General features: G+C 42.5%; 1 protein-coding gene across 1 annotated transcript in view; it reads right to left on the bottom strand.

The window, feature by feature from the left end:
- Positions 1-11,311, bottom strand: part of PM20D2 (peptidase M20 domain containing 2) — a 28,389-nt gene extending 17,078 nt beyond the window's left edge. The window contains exons 1-3 of the mRNA XM_066612624.1: positions 10,775-11,311; positions 9,977-10,125; positions 1,753-1,895 (exon numbers count right to left, since the gene is read on the bottom strand). Coding sequence (XP_066468721.1) covers positions 1,753-1,895; positions 9,977-10,125; positions 10,775-11,239 — 757 coding nt within the window. The 5' untranslated portion in view covers positions 11,240-11,311. The remainder of the gene's footprint in view (positions 1-1,752; positions 1,896-9,976; positions 10,126-10,774) is intronic.
- Positions 11,312-17,556: the final 6,245 nt, after the last annotated feature.

Raw genomic sequence — 17,556 nt, 5'->3', positions numbered from 1 at the left:
GCACACTTATTTCGATCAATTTCAGAGGGGTTAACAGACAATAGTATCTGTGTCAAGCCAGTATATTAGTTTTTCTAATTTAGTTACCACACATTTGAAAAGTCAGGAACATGTGAAAATCAAGTTTCTATAGTTATGCAGTTTTACTGCATAACTGAATATGGGCCTGAATAAATGAGTAGATCATACGATACGTTCCAGCACCACTGTACCATCACAGACTGCAAGAAGAGAGATTATATGCTTGAATGTCCTCCCTTCCCATTATCTAACAATATAGGAAGAATTAGCACTGAAGGGGAACAGCCGGCAGGAATCCTTCCTAACATTTGTATATATGATGACTGTATTTGTATTTTTTAAATATGGGGAGGCATTCATTATGGAATCACCACTTGCAATCTGGTTGTAAAACCAGGAACAGTTATCCTGTGATCTACTTTTTATTTAGATCAGACCTACTGCTTCTATGTAACAAGTAAATTGCCAATTACTGGATTTATAAACTATATGTACACACACACACACAATCTGATTAAAGTTATTGGGAGGACTCAAATCAGTTAATGCAGTTGATACATATATACACTGATTGTAGGAATTGTAGAACTTGAGTATTACACTCAGAAGTGACTAGGGTTGCCAGAGTTCAGCCATTATGCTTTAAGACTGCCAATAAGACAAAATGTTGGAGGGGCTGCTCCAGTTGAGCCCTGGAACACACCCTTTGCCAAGACTTCCCAGTATTTATATGACATTAATTTATACTGCACTGAACCTACCACCACTGATGGTAACGGACAGTTGCAATGGGCCAACAAGAACTACAAACCAGACCAGATCTGCAAAAGGGAGGAAAGAATGACTGGTGACAGATGAGGAGGGCATTTTGCAACCATCCACCTGCGCAGTGCTGGACATCACACCCCTTTCAGTTGCATGCTGTGGTGGAGATTCCTTAGCTTCTTGTGATCACCCTGCAGTGGCTAGCATGGGTATTAATGTTACATAAATACTTGCAGGTCGTAGGCATTGGGGCTCAGCTGGAGCACCTGTACCAGCCTCTTCTCTCATCTTAATCCAAGTCAATAGTCAATCTCTGGCCACGATTCTGGCAACCATGTTTTTTACATTCACAAATACTAATGGGAAAAAATGTCCAGCACAACCTACATCCTAATCTGACATGGAGCAGAAGCCTATCCCATTAGAAATATTCCAAACGTCCAAAAGAATGGCAGAATAAAGTGAACTGAACTGATCACTAAGCTGCAGGAAAAGGTAACCCTAATTTTGGGAAAAGAGGAATATCGCTATTCACCCACACCACATGCATTTCCCGCAACATCTGCTGTGGTAATACAATCCTTCAGGGTGACATCCAGATCTTTGTTGCAGAGGTGCTCCATTGGCAGAAGCTCCATTCATGAACAGAAAGAGCTGCGCTCACACAAGGCTCCTTGCTCAAGTGGAACTTTCTGTTCACAGAAGTTTCTGCTGACAGAATGCAATAGGTCTGAAGGTCAGTCAGTAAAAAATTTAGCACACCTTATTTAGACCATTTCTGAACGGATCAAATCCTTGTGCAGCACAAAAAACTTCCCACATTTACCAACAGAGTGCAAGTTTGTAAAAACACCACATGGAACAGTCATTTATACGTATTTTAATATTAGCATGCCAGATATAACATTTGCTTAAACAATATCTGATGTATTACTTGCTGGACATAAGATTTAATGAAGATCTCACCATGAACTCTCCATGTTGGTTTCATTTGCTGTCTTAAAACTGACAGATTGTTGTATGCAAGAACAGCAGCATCTAATGCATTTACTCCTTCCCAAGGGTAAGCAGCAGCATGAGAAGCTTTTCCATAGTATTTCACAGTCACACTAGGAAATAAAAGCCATCACTTGTTTTTAAACACTTTTTGAAAAATATCCCTGTGGCTTTAATGAGCCTAATTTTAATGGGATTGCTATGCTTATTACCTCTATATAAAACATAAAGTGCTCTAAAAACAGTCCAATACTATTTGAGGATAGGAGAAATGTTATATAGAGCTTCATATGCAAAATTGATATGTCACTGCACAAGTTGTCCTTTCTGTTGACCAGTGTATTGTATTTATATATGCACACAAAAGACAAAAATTAAGCTCTGCAAAGTTAAACAATATTAGTATATTAGACTGATTTAGTTTCACCACTTAACATCTTTTAACAAAACTAAGAAAAGGATTCTGCTGAACTGCCTCCACAGAACATTTAATAAATTGCTATCTACATTACCTTGCTTGACATCATCTCCACCTGCCTCCTCTTCCCCTCCTAACACCCAACGCAGATTTCATTCAAAGTTTTCTTCTGCACAGGAAGCTGTTCCCATTTATTTTAATAGAAGCCACATACAGAAAAAGTCTGTGTATAGATTATGTTTCTCCCTTAAAATGGATAAGGAAGCCATTCTGAATGGAGGATCTCCACACATGCCCAGCCCTCTTAACCACAACCCATTATTAGATCACTAGAACATAATATAGCAGATTTGTAAATGGAATCTGGATAACCAGGAAAGTTTTCTACTTTCCTTTCAAAAACAAGACTTGTATACTTCCTTAAAGAAATCAAAGAATTAAGGTCCAATCCTAACCAACTTTCCAGCATGGATGCACAATGAAGCCTGGAGATAAGGGAACAAACAAACATTCCCTTACCTTGAAGATTCCTCAGTGACTGCCTCCCCACTACATGATGCAGTACACACCCCATTGGCACAGCTGCATCAGCACTGGAAAGTTAGATAGGACTGGACCCTTAGTTTGCAACTCCAAGAAAGAAATGCTTTATATCAACCACACAGCATTCTTAAGATAATTTAAACATGATAGACAACATGCAGACTAGCACTTTCATTGTTGGATTATCCCTGCATGCGAAAAAGGGGTCCCTGCATTCACAAAGGAAGCTTCTATTTGCAAAAGGTGCTCCAGACAGCTGAAGTGCTAGTTAGGATATCACCTCACACCTGGATGTTTCATGAACCAACCATGTACTAAAACATGCAATCTGAAAGTTTGATTAACAACTAATGGAACATTTGAAATGCAAACTGAAAAATCAGACAGTCTGAGAAATTCTCAGTTTAACCAACATCTAGAGTGTGGAAGTACATGCTCAGCGCTATTACAAAACTTTGGCCTACTAAAGCATCTTTAATTATCAGGTTAGTAATTATATCCCTTATCTCCTACTACATCCTTTGTAAAATAAGTTCTATACTATGTTATGAAGCCAAAATGCATTCCAACTATGGCAGTACCTAACAAGGGAGATCCATTTCTGCAAAGTTGAATGCTTTATACTAGTAGTAGTACTATAGGAGACAATAGTCGAGGATAAAGAGAGGGGGGAGGACTGGCACTGACTAGTCCACACTAGCCAGAATACACTGCTTGCATTGACTAGAGCAGTTGTCAATCACACCCAGGATGAAGAGTGTTACAAAAAAACAGTGCTAAAGGAAGCAAGTTGGGGAAGTATTACTCTACTTTATTCTTAGATACTTAGTATATACAATATCCTAATCACTTTATTATAATCTTGAAATGTATACATTTAAATTAAAATGACAAAACTTTCAAAAACACTAACTGGGACCATTTGTTAGTTATTCAGCACTATCGATTTAATGGGTCATATACTAACTTCTCATGAAGTGTGCAGGTCCATTATTGAAAAGCTCCTTTTGCTCATACAAAGGGCTTCTGACAAGAGTTGTGCCCTATGAGAACAGAAACCCATATTTTTCCAAACAACTATGACTAAATAAACCCAAGTGTCTCGCAGAAGACCTTCTGCATTGACATTTGCTGTTTCCATTGATTCAAAACCTTAACATTATGTCAACAGCTGCCTGACTTGCTGCAGCTGCACTTCAGCTTACACACAGCTCTATGTGCAACAAAGAAGACAGAGGTGGAAAAAACAATTAAAACCATTGTATGAATATTTCATACAAAAGAAATTTATCCTAGCAAATGCTGAAGTAGTGCTAATGAAAATAGAGGCTGAGCCTGTTTATCTGCGCATTTCATATCCATGGATCTGGCTCAACCTGAACCCTCCAAAGGTGACTGGATCTATGCTATCATGGCCTCTGTGAGTTTCAGAATGGCCCTTATGGGCAAAAAAGCGACTCCTGGTTTTCCTTGGGAAACTGGAAATGACGTTTTAATGCCTTTTAAGGCATTCTGAGGCCTAGGGAGGGCTTCCTCGCGCTTCAGAATGCTGTAAAAGGCATTCAAATGTCACTTCCAGAAGTCGTGTTTTTCTGCCTCCAGGCTTCATTCTGAAGCCTGCAGTAGCCACGTGCAGATGCGTACGGTCTCTGTGGGCTTCAGAAAGCCCAGCTCCAGTAGCCTTCAGAGGATTTAAAGGAGCTGAAATGGCAAATTTGGTTAGCCACCATTTTTGGTCTCTGTGGGGATCTAAGAATAGATGCCTTGTGGTTACTGAGGCACCATCTGTACTGCACTTTCCAACATAAGACAGGAAAATGTATCCTTCAGATCTTACTGAGATAACTGAAAATACTTACTAGAATTCAACAATAAAAATAGTATTGTCGTAGTCTTCAACAGTGAAGTACCACTGGTGGTGCTTCACAGTAGGACATGCGGTACTTAGCTCCACTGCCAAATAGGACTGCATGACATTGGTCAAAACTGACATCACTAGAAGCAGAGACAGCCAAGATGAAAGAGCAAGGTGTGACTGTGGCAGGGTCCAGCCCTTCAAAAGACACATACTGAACACTGGGCAAGGAGCAGAAGAGTGATGAGGAAGCAGCAGCAAGCAGGGGACTCTCTTACTTTATGGACAGCTGACAGGCAAGACATGCAATTCTGTGCACAGCAACCATTGGTGTGTGGTACTCAGAAAAGTGGTTCTTGCTAAATTGATTAATTAATTAATTAATTAATTAAAGAAGGTTGGGAACCCATGACCTGATGATTCACAGCAAAGGCAAGTCACAAACCAGGAAAGTCCTCATTTGCAACTTAGGCTGCACCTACTCAGCTACAAATGGAAGAGTAAAAATAATGATTTTCTGGGTTGAAGGGGCTTTAACATTTTTTTCTCCCTGCTTTACTGGTTTAAGCTGTTTTTATGCTTTATGGATTGCCACTGGACTTTAATGCTATTGGTAATGTTCTGTCTGTTTGCTTTTCTTTTCAAGTATTTGATCTTTCATTTTACTTGAATACTGCTTTGTGTAAAAGTGTTTAGAAAAGCAGTTTATAAATATTTTAAAAGGAGTAAGTTAGATCAGCAAAAACTGATGTGTCTCAAAACATGCCTAGAAGCCACATGCTATTAACACAGTAAGCTTACTATAAAGCAGTTTCTAAAGCATGAATTAGAACTCAGAGTGTAGGCATTATTGAATAATGCTGGAGTCTGTCTTGCCTCTAGCTGCAGTTATGTTTAGGGATCATGGTACAACGCCATGCAGACTATTGTGTTCAACTCAGTCGGACAGAATGATGTAATTGTATCTGTTGTAAGCTCCCGATCTGAAGCATTACGAAGCCCAGTTTACAATGTATAATAGAAATGATAGGAGTCAGACCAAACATAAAAGCAAATCGCAATGACAGCAAGTTCAGACAGCTGTACGAACAAATATTAAGTATCCCAAATTTTTACAAAGAAACCATCAGTTTTGGTGAGCGCACACAAGCTGTCACAAGTGGAAATACTAACATATCCACATCTTCCACTTCTAAGATGACCAAAGATAATCCCATCAACTTGTCTTTACTGCAATCTATAAAGGTATTCCTTAACCAAGCAACCCAACAGCATAGCCCTGTTAGGATATCAGGCTATAGGGTCCAGTTGCAAGAATAACAATGAAATAAAATAATGTAATCAAAAGCAAAAGTTGCTGTATCTGTCCCAAGTGCACAGGCAACTATTTCTGCTAAACTCAGAAATTGGAGGGTGCTAAACAACACCCTCCAATTCTCCTACACCCAAAACTAAAGAGTCTATTGTATTACTCTGTTCAGAGAAGCTAGTAGTAGTATTGAGTTGCATCCGAACATTGTTTTTGATTAACAGAAGCCCCTTCCACTGACAGAAACAGTGTTCTTAGGTCATTTTGTAAGCAATAATCATAATTCTTATTATTCATTTTTAAGTTAAAGTTAATCATCTAGCTCGGTGTTTCTCAAACTGTGGGTCAGGACCCACTATGTGGGTCATGAGCCAATTTCATGTGGGTCCCCATTCATTTCAATATTTTGTTTTTAATATATTAGACGATGCTACCATGGTATGTAATTGCATTTGGGGAAATGTTGCAGATCTGTACTTTGAACATGCTACTCTGTATATGCTTTTAACGATGAAAGTCAATGGGACTTACTCCTGTGTAAGTGTGGGTAGGATTGCAGCCTAGGATTGTTAAAATTTTTCCAGCTTGATGATGACACTTCCAGTGGGTCCCAACAAGTTCTCATTCTAAAAAGTGGGTCCCAGTACTAAAGTTTGAGAACCACTGTTCTAGCTATGTCTGGAACGCTTTGGCATATTGATATGCAGTACTTCCTTTTCCCCAAGTCCCACAATTATTATTGCAAAAGTACAGAACCAAGCACAAGGGCGTTCTGCATCCACAAAACTAAAATGTTCTGCCATTGAGGAAAACTCAAAAGGTATGTGCATTTTATTTGCTGAGGTCACCTGCAAAAAGAAATGTGAAAAAAATGTAAAATTAGTAAGGTTCATTTACATATATACAGGATTTTACACCTCTGAAAAGCCTTAAACAGACTACTGTTTTAAAAAAATCTGTATTCAAAGTAAAAGTTCTGAAATCAGATCAGATGCAACATTTGAATTCATGAGATTTTGGTCTAGTTCTGTTCAAAAGGAAGAATGAGATTAGGCCAAAACCAAAGATACTGTAATGCATTTCTACAGAAGGACAACACTCATCCCACACATACTGCAAGAAACAAAACACACACCTATTCCTTTCTTAGTGTCTACAAATATAATATGCAACTCAAGTAAATTAGAGACATATTCTCCAAACTCTGGAGCCCTGTAGGTGCCTGCCCGTCACTATAAGCTTAAAAGCTTACAGCAACCTGCAAAAGCAGAACATTTTCACTCTGGTAAGGCTCTACATAACATTACTGGGCATGTGCAAGGGTGTGAATAACTAAATTCACAGACTCAGGGGCCTGCCTATACCTGAAATGCATTCATTTCTATGTAGTATTTGCTGGTAAAAAGAAGCCAAAAGCATGCATAAATGCATGTCTATACAAAAATCTCAAGATTTCCTGTAATCCTAGGAAATAAAAGTCATTTGGAACAAAAAGTTATTTTTGTGAAGGAGAAAAAACTGGGAAATTGCATCTTGTCTCTTCTGCAGTTCAATGACTTCCAGATGCTAGAGCAGCCATTTTCAACCACTGTGCCATGGCACACTGCTGTACTGCAAATGGTCTGCAGGTGTGCCGTGAGAGTTTGGGAGAGGATCATTTGTTAATAGGGCCAATGGGGATGTGAGCTCCCCACCAACAACATGGTGTGCCTTGTCAATTGTCAAAAAACTGATGGTGTGCCTTGACAATTTTAGTACCTTGTCAGTGTGCCTTGAGACAAAAAAGTTTGAAAATCACTGTGCTAGAGGCTAATGATGATTCAACTCTGCCATCCTGTACAATCATGAACTCTCCTGTGGTGAGCACAGTAGAAAAAAACAATCCTGAGAGAAACAGGGCATTGGTATGACCCAGCATGACAATTCTAAGCTAACTTTCAGAAACATTATCAAATACTTGATGATGAAGGTATACTGAATTCACTTTTAAGCATCCAAGCAGTTGCAAGTGAAAAGAATTCAAGTGCTTATAGGCTAATTCCACTTGTTTTAGTGGAAACAAGTGTACTTGCAGATGACCACCTAGAGTAGTGGTTCCCTTCACCTACTGGGCCATTGGCCATGGCTCCCCATTGGGGTTATACTCCTATAAATTGTAGTGGTGGCAGGTTTTTGTGAGAATTCTGTGGCTTCCCTGGGATAAATATCTAGAGACAAATACTGGGATGGATGATCCCTTTAGTGCCCAAACCAGTCTCAAACAATTCGTATGTGAATCCACACTGTACATATATGCTGCCCCTTACCCTCACTTCCTTTTTAGCTTTCTAATTTCGTTAGGGGGTACGCATGCTATCCACCCTAGGAAAAAATACAGAAGCAAGTGGAGAAGCTCGAGCAGCATGAGTGAATACAATCATGTTCAGTCGATTTGGATCCTAAAGTATCATTTAAACCAACCCACTGGCAAATATGAAAACAGAAGCATTGAGTCAACATGGCATTTCAGTTTTGTACTTCAGGTAAACACCAGATACTTTTAGAGAAGTTCCACAATGAGAACCTCAACTTCTGATGAAACAAACTCTTTTAAGGATCATCTGAGGAAAGATTGCAGCATCTGCATTGCTACTAACTATACAATTAGAGAAACATTCTAAAAGTACATCATTTCTAGTCCTAATAATGCGCTCATACATAACCTATCATTAAAAGCATTTCAGGGCATGATGACGAACTGGCCTAAGAAAAATTAGAACTGGGCAAAAAGGCAGCTTTTAAAGTGGCAGATTTCTTACATTTAGCAGAGGAAGAGCAACTTTCCCTACTCACTCTAGCACTGTGCCTCCTCTAGTGGGTGTTGACAGTATTTCTTCTACATCTTTTTAGATTGTAAAATCTGTCCCCTTCGGGACAGGGGGCCATTTATTTTTGTTATGTATGCTTTGTGAATGCCTGTGTTGAGAAGTGATATAAGTAAATATTAGCAGTAACAGCAATAAAAAAGTTAAATTAAGTTACATTACAGTATCCCCCCCCCCAGCCCTAATAAAAGTCTGACAGTCTCATAAGAACTATCAAACATTAGCTATCTGGGCCTGAAACTTATACCTTGAAAAAAAATGAAAACTAATATCAAAGTTAAGAATACTAAATGTTATCTTGCACTTTCTAAGTGCACATAGCACTTCATGTAAATTATTCTTGATGCTGTCCTCACAAACCTGTAAGATGAGTAAGCATTATTATCCCCTACACTGCAGCTGAGTTTGGGGCTATGCCACCTAGTGAGAACTCATAGCTGAGATAAAATATGTGAAAGCCTCAGCTTAGCGTCTTAGCAACAATACTACACCAGTTCTCTAGTTTAAAAAGTTTTAGGACTACTTGAGTATTGGTGCAGCCAAATTAAAACAAGCTGATGTTACTCTTAACTGAAAGATGTTCAGGGCAAACGAGAAGCTCAAAAACACACTTTAATTAGACAAGTCTTCCTGAAAATCCATAGAATTGGAAGGGGCCTAATCGGTCATCAAGTCCAACCCCCTGCTTTAGGCAGGAAATCCTCTTAGAGCAATTGATATGCTATATTTCATTAGAAACCTATATTCAATAGTCTTGCCCAGAATATACTGATTACTATTAATATTAAAATTGGTCAGTAACTGGAGACCTCTGGAGCAAATCCAATCTTGGAGACCCATCCCTATTTGCTAACCTGAAGATGATGAACTTGGTATTTGAGGCAATATAGCTTGCTAACAAATCACAACAGGTAGACAGAGGCATGGATCATTCCCTTTCTCAATGTGACTCTTCAGAAAACTGATTACCAAGACTATGAAATCTTAAATCTCACATAATGGAATCTGCTCAAGTCACAGACTTGTTTGCTTTGCAGATTGCTCTGTAATGCATCATGGCCCTTGAAAGCACTGTACAAAACATTTCAAAACATCAAAGATGACAAGCAAGCCCCCCAACCTACATAAGCAGAGGGGGGATCAAAATGGAAAGGCTCAATTTCTAAAAAGAAAAAAGGGAATGCCCTTTGTTTCCGTTTACTCACTCATGTTCTGCTACATCAGGCAAATAAGCCGCATCTTCTTGAGAAGGGTGAGCCATAAAAACAACATCTAGACCATCAAAAGCTCCAGCTTCAATTAAGTCTATTTTGCCCCCTCCATCTTCCTCAGCAGGAGTGCCCAGCACTGTGATCTGAAAGCAAAGGTTATAAGCAGTCAGAATCATCAAAGCCAGAAGAGACGGCATGCCCAAGGGGAGCAGAGATAGGAGAACCAATTTGCCAAGAGTGGAGAAGAATCTGACAGGTGGAAACATCCCACATTTTCCCAGATACGTACAGCTGAAGGACCAATTTATTGAACAAGCAGGGAAAGAAAGAGGTGTGGGGAAAAACTGAGACACAGTAGCACAGTGGGTTCCAACCTTGGGTAGGTGTACCCCCAGGGGTATCTGCCGGGACATTTGGGGGGTACTTGAAAAAGAACTGAATAATGGTGGGGAAAGACAGGACTGTATTACACTACTTTGTGGGGCTGGCGGGGCTGGAAGGAAGGCAGCTAGCTGGCTGTGAAAGCCCCCAACGCCTGGTTTTTGGTCATCACTTTGTGTATTATCAGATATGGGTCTGTAGTGAAAACATACATTTGAATGACAGCGCCTATATTCAAGCCAACCTGTGCCAGCAGGTGGCCACGCACGACACGCCTGTAGGGCACGCGGGCAGGTGTGTGTTACCTGCAAGCGTTCTGCTAACCATAAGGCACGCGGCTTGTGGAAAGGGGCTGCCCAGGGACGAGCCCTGCATCAGCAGCAGAGCCTCTCAGCTCCTTGCGCGCCTCACCTGGACGGCTTGGGGGAGCGCGGCGGCGTTGGCAGCGGGCTGGCGGAGCCCTTCCAGGGCGGCGCGGAGGCCCAGCGCGGCGGCGGCGCCCACCTCGGCGATGAGGTTGTGCCCGCAGGCGTGGCCCAGGCCGGGCAGGGCGTCGTACTCGCACAGGAAGGCCAGGCGCAGGGGCGGCGCGGCGGGGGCTGGGGCGGCCCCGTCCCAGCGCCAGTCCGCGCGGAAGGCCGTCTCCAGTCGGTAGCGCGGCTGCACCGCCCAGGCCGAGGGGCCGCCGGCGAAGAAGCGCGTGAGGGCGCCGTGGGCCTGCCGCTCCTCGTAAGCCAGCTCCGGCCGGCTCCAAATCTCGCGGCTCAGTGCACCCAGCCGCTCCGCCGCCGCCTCGATGCTCTCCGCCGCTCGCCGCTTCAGCTCCTCCAGGCGCAGCGGCAACGCCGACGCGTCCGCCGCCTCCTTGGGCCTCATCGAGAACGAAAGACAGACAGACAAGCCCCCCCGCTCTGCCTCTACGGTGGCCAACACACACAACCGCCACCACCGATAACCGGTTAAGGTCTGAAAGCCGCGCCGTCTGAGTGCCTTATATAGTCTCGGTGAGCTGTCCAAGCCGGGACCTTCTCCCGCAGAGCTTGCTGGGAAATGTAGTCTCTTTGACACTGTTCCAATACAAACCATCGCGCTGGCACGAGCCACCAAGAACCTATGCTTGTCTTCTCAGAAGTTCCATCATAGTCAATGGAACTTACTCACCCAATCCCATCCACATTTTCCTGGGAGTAAGTCCCATTGACACTAATGGGACTTACTTCTGAGGAGACATACATAGGTTTGGGCTGTTGTCTACTCAGAAGTAAGTCCTGTTATAGTCAATGGAGCTTACTCCCAGGAAAGTGTGGACAGGATTGCAGTCTGAAGTACCGCAGTCGTATAAGTTCTTACCAACAAAATTATGGTATAGGATAGTGCTTTAAAGCTCCTTGGTGGTATGGAAATAGCTAAATTTAATGTAAACTCTTGACATACGATGGATATTTTATGTTTTAGATTTTTTTAACCTTTTTTCTATTATTTGTTTTGCTGTTATAAAGGACAAATTTTTAGGCTTTATTGAACCTTGTTACCTGACATCACTGTAAGAAACTGTTACCCTACCAGCAATATTTTTCATTCTGTTGTTTCTTTTGGGATGTATGCCAACAGAGGTTATTCTGATTCTACATCCTTACTTGGGAGTAAGGCTACAGTCCTATCCACCCTTTCCTAAGAGTAACTTCTGAGTAGACATGCCTAGGATTGCTCCCCAAGTCCAGTTGAACTGAATGAAACTGGCTGCTGTGAGCATGTAATGTACAGGATTGTGCTGTAAAGATTGTAAAAGGACAAGGAGTGTACTGTTTGTATCTAAAAGCAATGGGAGTGCATTTTTACATGGAGTGCATTTCTACATAGCTTTCACACATCATAGTTAGCTAGAACTATAGTGCAAGGTGAGCGAATATCAAGAGACATTGAGCCCAATCCTATGCATGTCTACTTAGAAGTAAGTCCCATTATAGTTCATGGGGCTTACTCCCAGGTAAGTGTGGATAGGATTGCAGCCACTGTTGCTCTAGTGCAGCTGTTTTCAACCTTTTGAATCTCTTGACACACTGACAAGGCACTAAAATTGTCAAGGCACACTGTCAGGTTTTTGATAATTGCGAAGGTACACCATGCTGTCAGTGGGAGGCTCACATCCCCATTGGCTCTACTAATAAATGACCTTCCCCCTAATTCCTGTGGCACACCTGCGGGCAACTCATGGCACACCGGTGTGCCATGGCACAGTGGTTGAAAATGGCTGATCTAGTGTCATGATGAACCTGATTCAGGACTCAATACCAGAATTTTTTCCCCATAATGTACTGATTCTTGACAACAAAAATTCTAAAAATTTAACCTGGACCAGGATCTTAACAAATATTATGTTTTCTATTGCACTACCTGAAAAATTCAAGTTGTATTTATAACCAGAATAATATAAATACAAACAGTATGGTGACAATCTATATCTTTTTAAGCCCTCAGAGAAAAACAGACAATTGTCCACTTAGATGTTTCTTTAAATAACTAAGGTATGAATCTTGCAACAGTTAGTGTGATCAGGTTTATATTCCTAGTATCAAGTGTATTTTTATCAAGTAAACATCTGTATTTTTTATGCTAGGGGGTGTGTGAAGTTCTGCAACTTTCAATTGGTCTGTACAAAACACCACCTGCTAGGGTCATAAGGACCTGAAGATCAAGTTTAATACAACCCTCACTAACTACTTAGTGTGAAAGGCATGCAGCCAAACCCTATGCATGCCTATTTAGAAGTAAGACCCCCTTGAGTTAAATAGGACTTACTCCCAGGTAAGCATGTTTACAATTGCAGGCTAACAGGACAATCCAATGCATGTCTACTCAGAAATGAGTCCCTTTGTATTTAGTGGAACCTTCGAAATAGAAGGGAGGATGACACAGATACATGAAACTGGTCAATTGCAGCATAGTTCTCATTTAAGGTCTATAACCCAATTTTAGCTAGTTATTTAGCTAGTTATTTCAAAACAGTATTCACTGCTTCCTGACATCTCCTAGGTCTCTAGGTCTTGTTGTGCCTCACAAATTCCTGTACCTGTCTTCCATCCTCAACATTTTGTAGTTCAGTGGTTCCCAAACTTTTTTACTGGCAGCTTCCTTAATATACTGGGCCATTCACCACAGATCCCCATTAGGTCTACAATCCTATACACTGTTATAGGGTCATGAGGATTCTGCAACTCCCCCGGCTGATTTCCACAGCTCCCAGGGGAGCCACAGCTCACAGTTTTGGAACCACTGCTGTAATGACAGTATCTGTGAGATGACTGTGTGTGACTTCCTCTTTGCCAACAATGCAGCTGTCACTACCCATTCTGCCAAAGATCTCCAGCAGCTCATGGATCTTTTTAGCAAGGCCTGCCAAGATTTAGCAAGGCCTGCTGGACTGACGATTAGCCTTAAGAAAACACAGGTCATGGTTCAGGATGTGGACTCACCTCCCTGCATTACAATCTCTGCGCATGAACTGGAGGTTGTCCATGACTTTGTGTACCTTGGCTCAACGATCTGCTTGGATGCAGGCTGTGCAGCATGGCCTTTCTCAGTTTGAAGAGACACTTGGCCAAAAGACTGAGGCAAAGAGGCAAAGAAGGAAGGCCCATAGCCAGGGAGACAGACCAGGGACAGACTCTACTTGCTCCCAGTGTGGAAGGGAATGTCACTCCCGAATTGGCCTTTTCAGCCACACTAGACGCTGTTCCAGAACCACCATTCAGAGCACGATACCATAGTCTCTGGAGACTGAAGGTTGCCAGCTATGTAATGTGAGATGACAAACTGCACCTGCTGAAATTTCTCTCTTCCACAAAATTGTTAAAGGTCCAGAAGCCCTAAAGTTGAAAAGCTGGCCACCTCTGTACTAGCATATAGATGATGGTAGATGGATGATGATGATAGGATACCAATAGCATAAAGCAACAGAACATCGCACATACGGCAACTGAATATGTATTCGTGCTCTGTGGAAACTAATTGACATCACAGACTATAAATAAGTCAATACCGTGCTATAACTTCTGATAGCTGATTACTATTTTTAACTGCTGCATGTGAAGTACTGAGAAGAAAATGTGCTGAATGTCCCCTCCTGTTTTTAATGTATTAAAATGTACTAGGAAACTTTATCAATAATTATTATGGATCTTAATTCCAAGAGTTGTTGTAATGTAGTGACATACAGCATGCCTACTCAGAAGTAAGCCCATTGTGTTTCATGAAGCTTGCTCCCATGTAAGCATTTATAAGATTGCAGCCTAACAGCCCAATCCTATCCCCTACCATGCTATAGCATGCAGTGACATAAAAAAAAGTGTGCACTGCATACTATGTTGGGGACTCATGTGAAGGCAAACTGGAAGTAAAAAACTTCAGGCTGCAGTCCTCTGCACGCTTCTAACCATGCAAGTCCCTCAAGATTACATGCACACCCATAAGTGCACTCAGGATAGCAGCTTAATTTCTGGTTGTTGTCCCCAGCTGAATGGAGTATGGGCCGGCCCACCCATGAGGCCAACTGAAGTTGACACATCAGGTAGCATGTTGGTGGGTAGGTGTGCTCTTTTCTGTGCTTCCCTCCACAGCTCCTCCTTCTAGGATTGGAAAAGGAAGAAGGGGTCAGAGAGAAGAGGAAATGTGTGTGTAGGGGGGAAGAAGGGTGCTAAGACATTGGAGAGTGGGAAGAACAGAGGCTAGCACATCATCAGGTAAGGAGGGGCAGCATTTGGCATGCCAGGGCCCGTAATTTGGGGCTTGCCCTGGCTGACTTTCATGTGTGGAATCACTGGGACATCTCTTCACAGTTGACAGTGGTGGCTGTTGCTATGTAACTCTTTTTTAAAATAATTATTTATTAAAACAACTAAAATTAACAAACACAAACCCACAATACAATCATCCACTGTAAAACATACAACAAATAACAAATAATAAAAAACATAGATTGGAAATTATATAGCAAGTGCAGAATCCTAAATTTAAATTTCTTTGTTCTTCTACCAAATATTAATAATGATTGAGGGTGCAATCCTAACCCATTTTCTTGCACTGACATAAGGTCAATGCTACTTCGAGGTAAGGGAACAAACATTGCCATACCTTGAGGAGGCCTCCATAACTGCCCCCCCAACTGCAGGATGCAGCACATGCCCCACTGGCACAGCTATGCCAGTGCTGGAAAGTTGGTTAGGACTGTGCCCTAAACATATTAAGTATCATATCTTAACCAGTCTCTTACAAATTTCTAGAATACTTTCTTAAATTGCTCTAAAAATTTTTTTAATTCCTCTTCTTATCAATTATTTGTCAATTTTTTTTATTCTCAACAGATTTTATCTCTGTATCAATTATCTATTCGTGAAATCCATAGTTCATTTAACCAATTTTGCCCTTCACAAGGAAGAAGTCCATGAATGGTTTCCAATTGTTCATAAAAGTCTTTACCAACCTCTTTAAGAAAGCTCATAAGTTTATCCATTTCAAACAGTATAATGCATTCCTGACTGCTATGGTGGTCATCATTCCAGTGGTAGCCACTTGCTGGACTTGTGTTTGCCACTGCTCCCTGCTTCATTTACCCAGGTAGTGCTTCTCTAGAAGCTGGCATTGGGGCTGAACAGGTTGCGGTGACTGGGCTGATATTGGGCCATGTTACCACCTCAGGATTGGTGAGTTGTGCAGGAGTTTTCATGGTCATTGGTGCAGCTACTGGATAGTTGTGTCCATATTGAGTTGCCTGGGCTTCTATTTTCCTTTCCTCTTTGTGCTGGGTAAGTTTAGCATTTGACAGGTGTTGCACTGACATAGTAGCAACATCAGCACAACATCAGCATTGCACTGTAAACAAACAATAACAAAGATGGCTTGGTGGTAACAATGGTCATTGATGGTTATTAAATTATACGTAATCTCAAGTCATAGGTGATGTTAGTCTTGGATCGGCCCCTTTTCTTGTGGAGTGTATATGGGACTATGTCTGAAACCAGAGTTGACTCTGATGTAGCCCTGATGCTTCAGTAGCCTCTATTCTTTGTGCCAATGCCATCCAATGTCATGCTGTCTGACTGCACTGGGGGCTCCCTGCACTGGGGGCTCCCAATAGTGTTCTCTGTCTGCCCTGTGATGGCATTTTGGACACTATGATTGAATGATAAAGTGGTGACTCAACCAGGTGGGCCTCTCATGGGTGTTACAGGTATCACTCATCAGTGTCCAACCTGACAGATCCCTGACACCATCAGAGGAGTTCCTGGAGGGGGGCAAAACAATAAGTGTCTCCTCCATTTTGCTTTTGCCTTCCTGAATGGCTTGGAGGGGGAGGGGCCACTTTACATGGGCATCCAGGCACCTGGAAACATTTATTGTTTTGTCCACTCCAGGAATGCCTCTGGATACCACCCCAACATTTTCCTCAGTCCTACACACAGAAACCAAAAAGGCCTAGCCCCAGTAAGGGCATAATCCTATCCAACTTTCCAGCATCAATGCAGCCATACGAATGGGGCATGCGCTGCATCCTGCAGTAGGGAGGTATTCATGGGGGCCTCTTTGAGGTAAGGGAACGTTTTTCCCCTTACCTCTGCACTGGCACTGGAAGCTTGGTCCCAATTCTATCCATCTTTCCAGTGCTGATGCAGCAATGCCAATGGGGTGTGCACTGCATCTTGCAGGGGGGGGGCAGTCATGGAGGCCTCCTCAAGTTAAGGGAACAAACATTCCCTTATCCCAGGACTGCATTGGAGCTATCTCAGCACTGGAGAGTTCAACAGGACTGGGCTTTAAAGTGGGAGGTGAGTGAAGGAGGTTTATGGTGCAGTCCTAAGCACACTTACCTGGAAGTAAGCCCCACTGACTAAAATGGGGCTTACTTGTGATTAGACAGGCAGAGGCTTGGGCTCTGAGGCTGCCGTCCTCTCCACACTTCCCTGGGAGGAAGCCCCACTGACTGTAATGGGGCTTACTTGTGAGTAGACGTGCCTAGGCTTGGGCTGTTGGAGAGGCTGGGTTCTTGAGGCAGCCTTGCCCACTTCCACCCAGCTCGCCAGAACCACAGTCGCCCTGTCACCGAGCGGGACCCCTTTCCCTTCGAGCAGCCGCTGGTCGGGCTCCCAAGGGCCCCGGAGGCAGCCGAGGACCGCAGGAAGGCCCTGGGACGCGCGCCC

The sequence above is a fragment of the Tiliqua scincoides genome, chromosome 1 (genome assembly GCF_035046505.1).
Source record: "Tiliqua scincoides isolate rTilSci1 chromosome 1, rTilSci1.hap2, whole genome shotgun sequence".
In the NCBI taxonomy this organism is placed as follows: domain Eukaryota; kingdom Metazoa; phylum Chordata; class Lepidosauria; order Squamata; family Scincidae; genus Tiliqua; species Tiliqua scincoides.
Note: the sequence above shows the minus strand (reverse complement) of the source record. Positions and strands in the feature narration are given on the sequence as shown.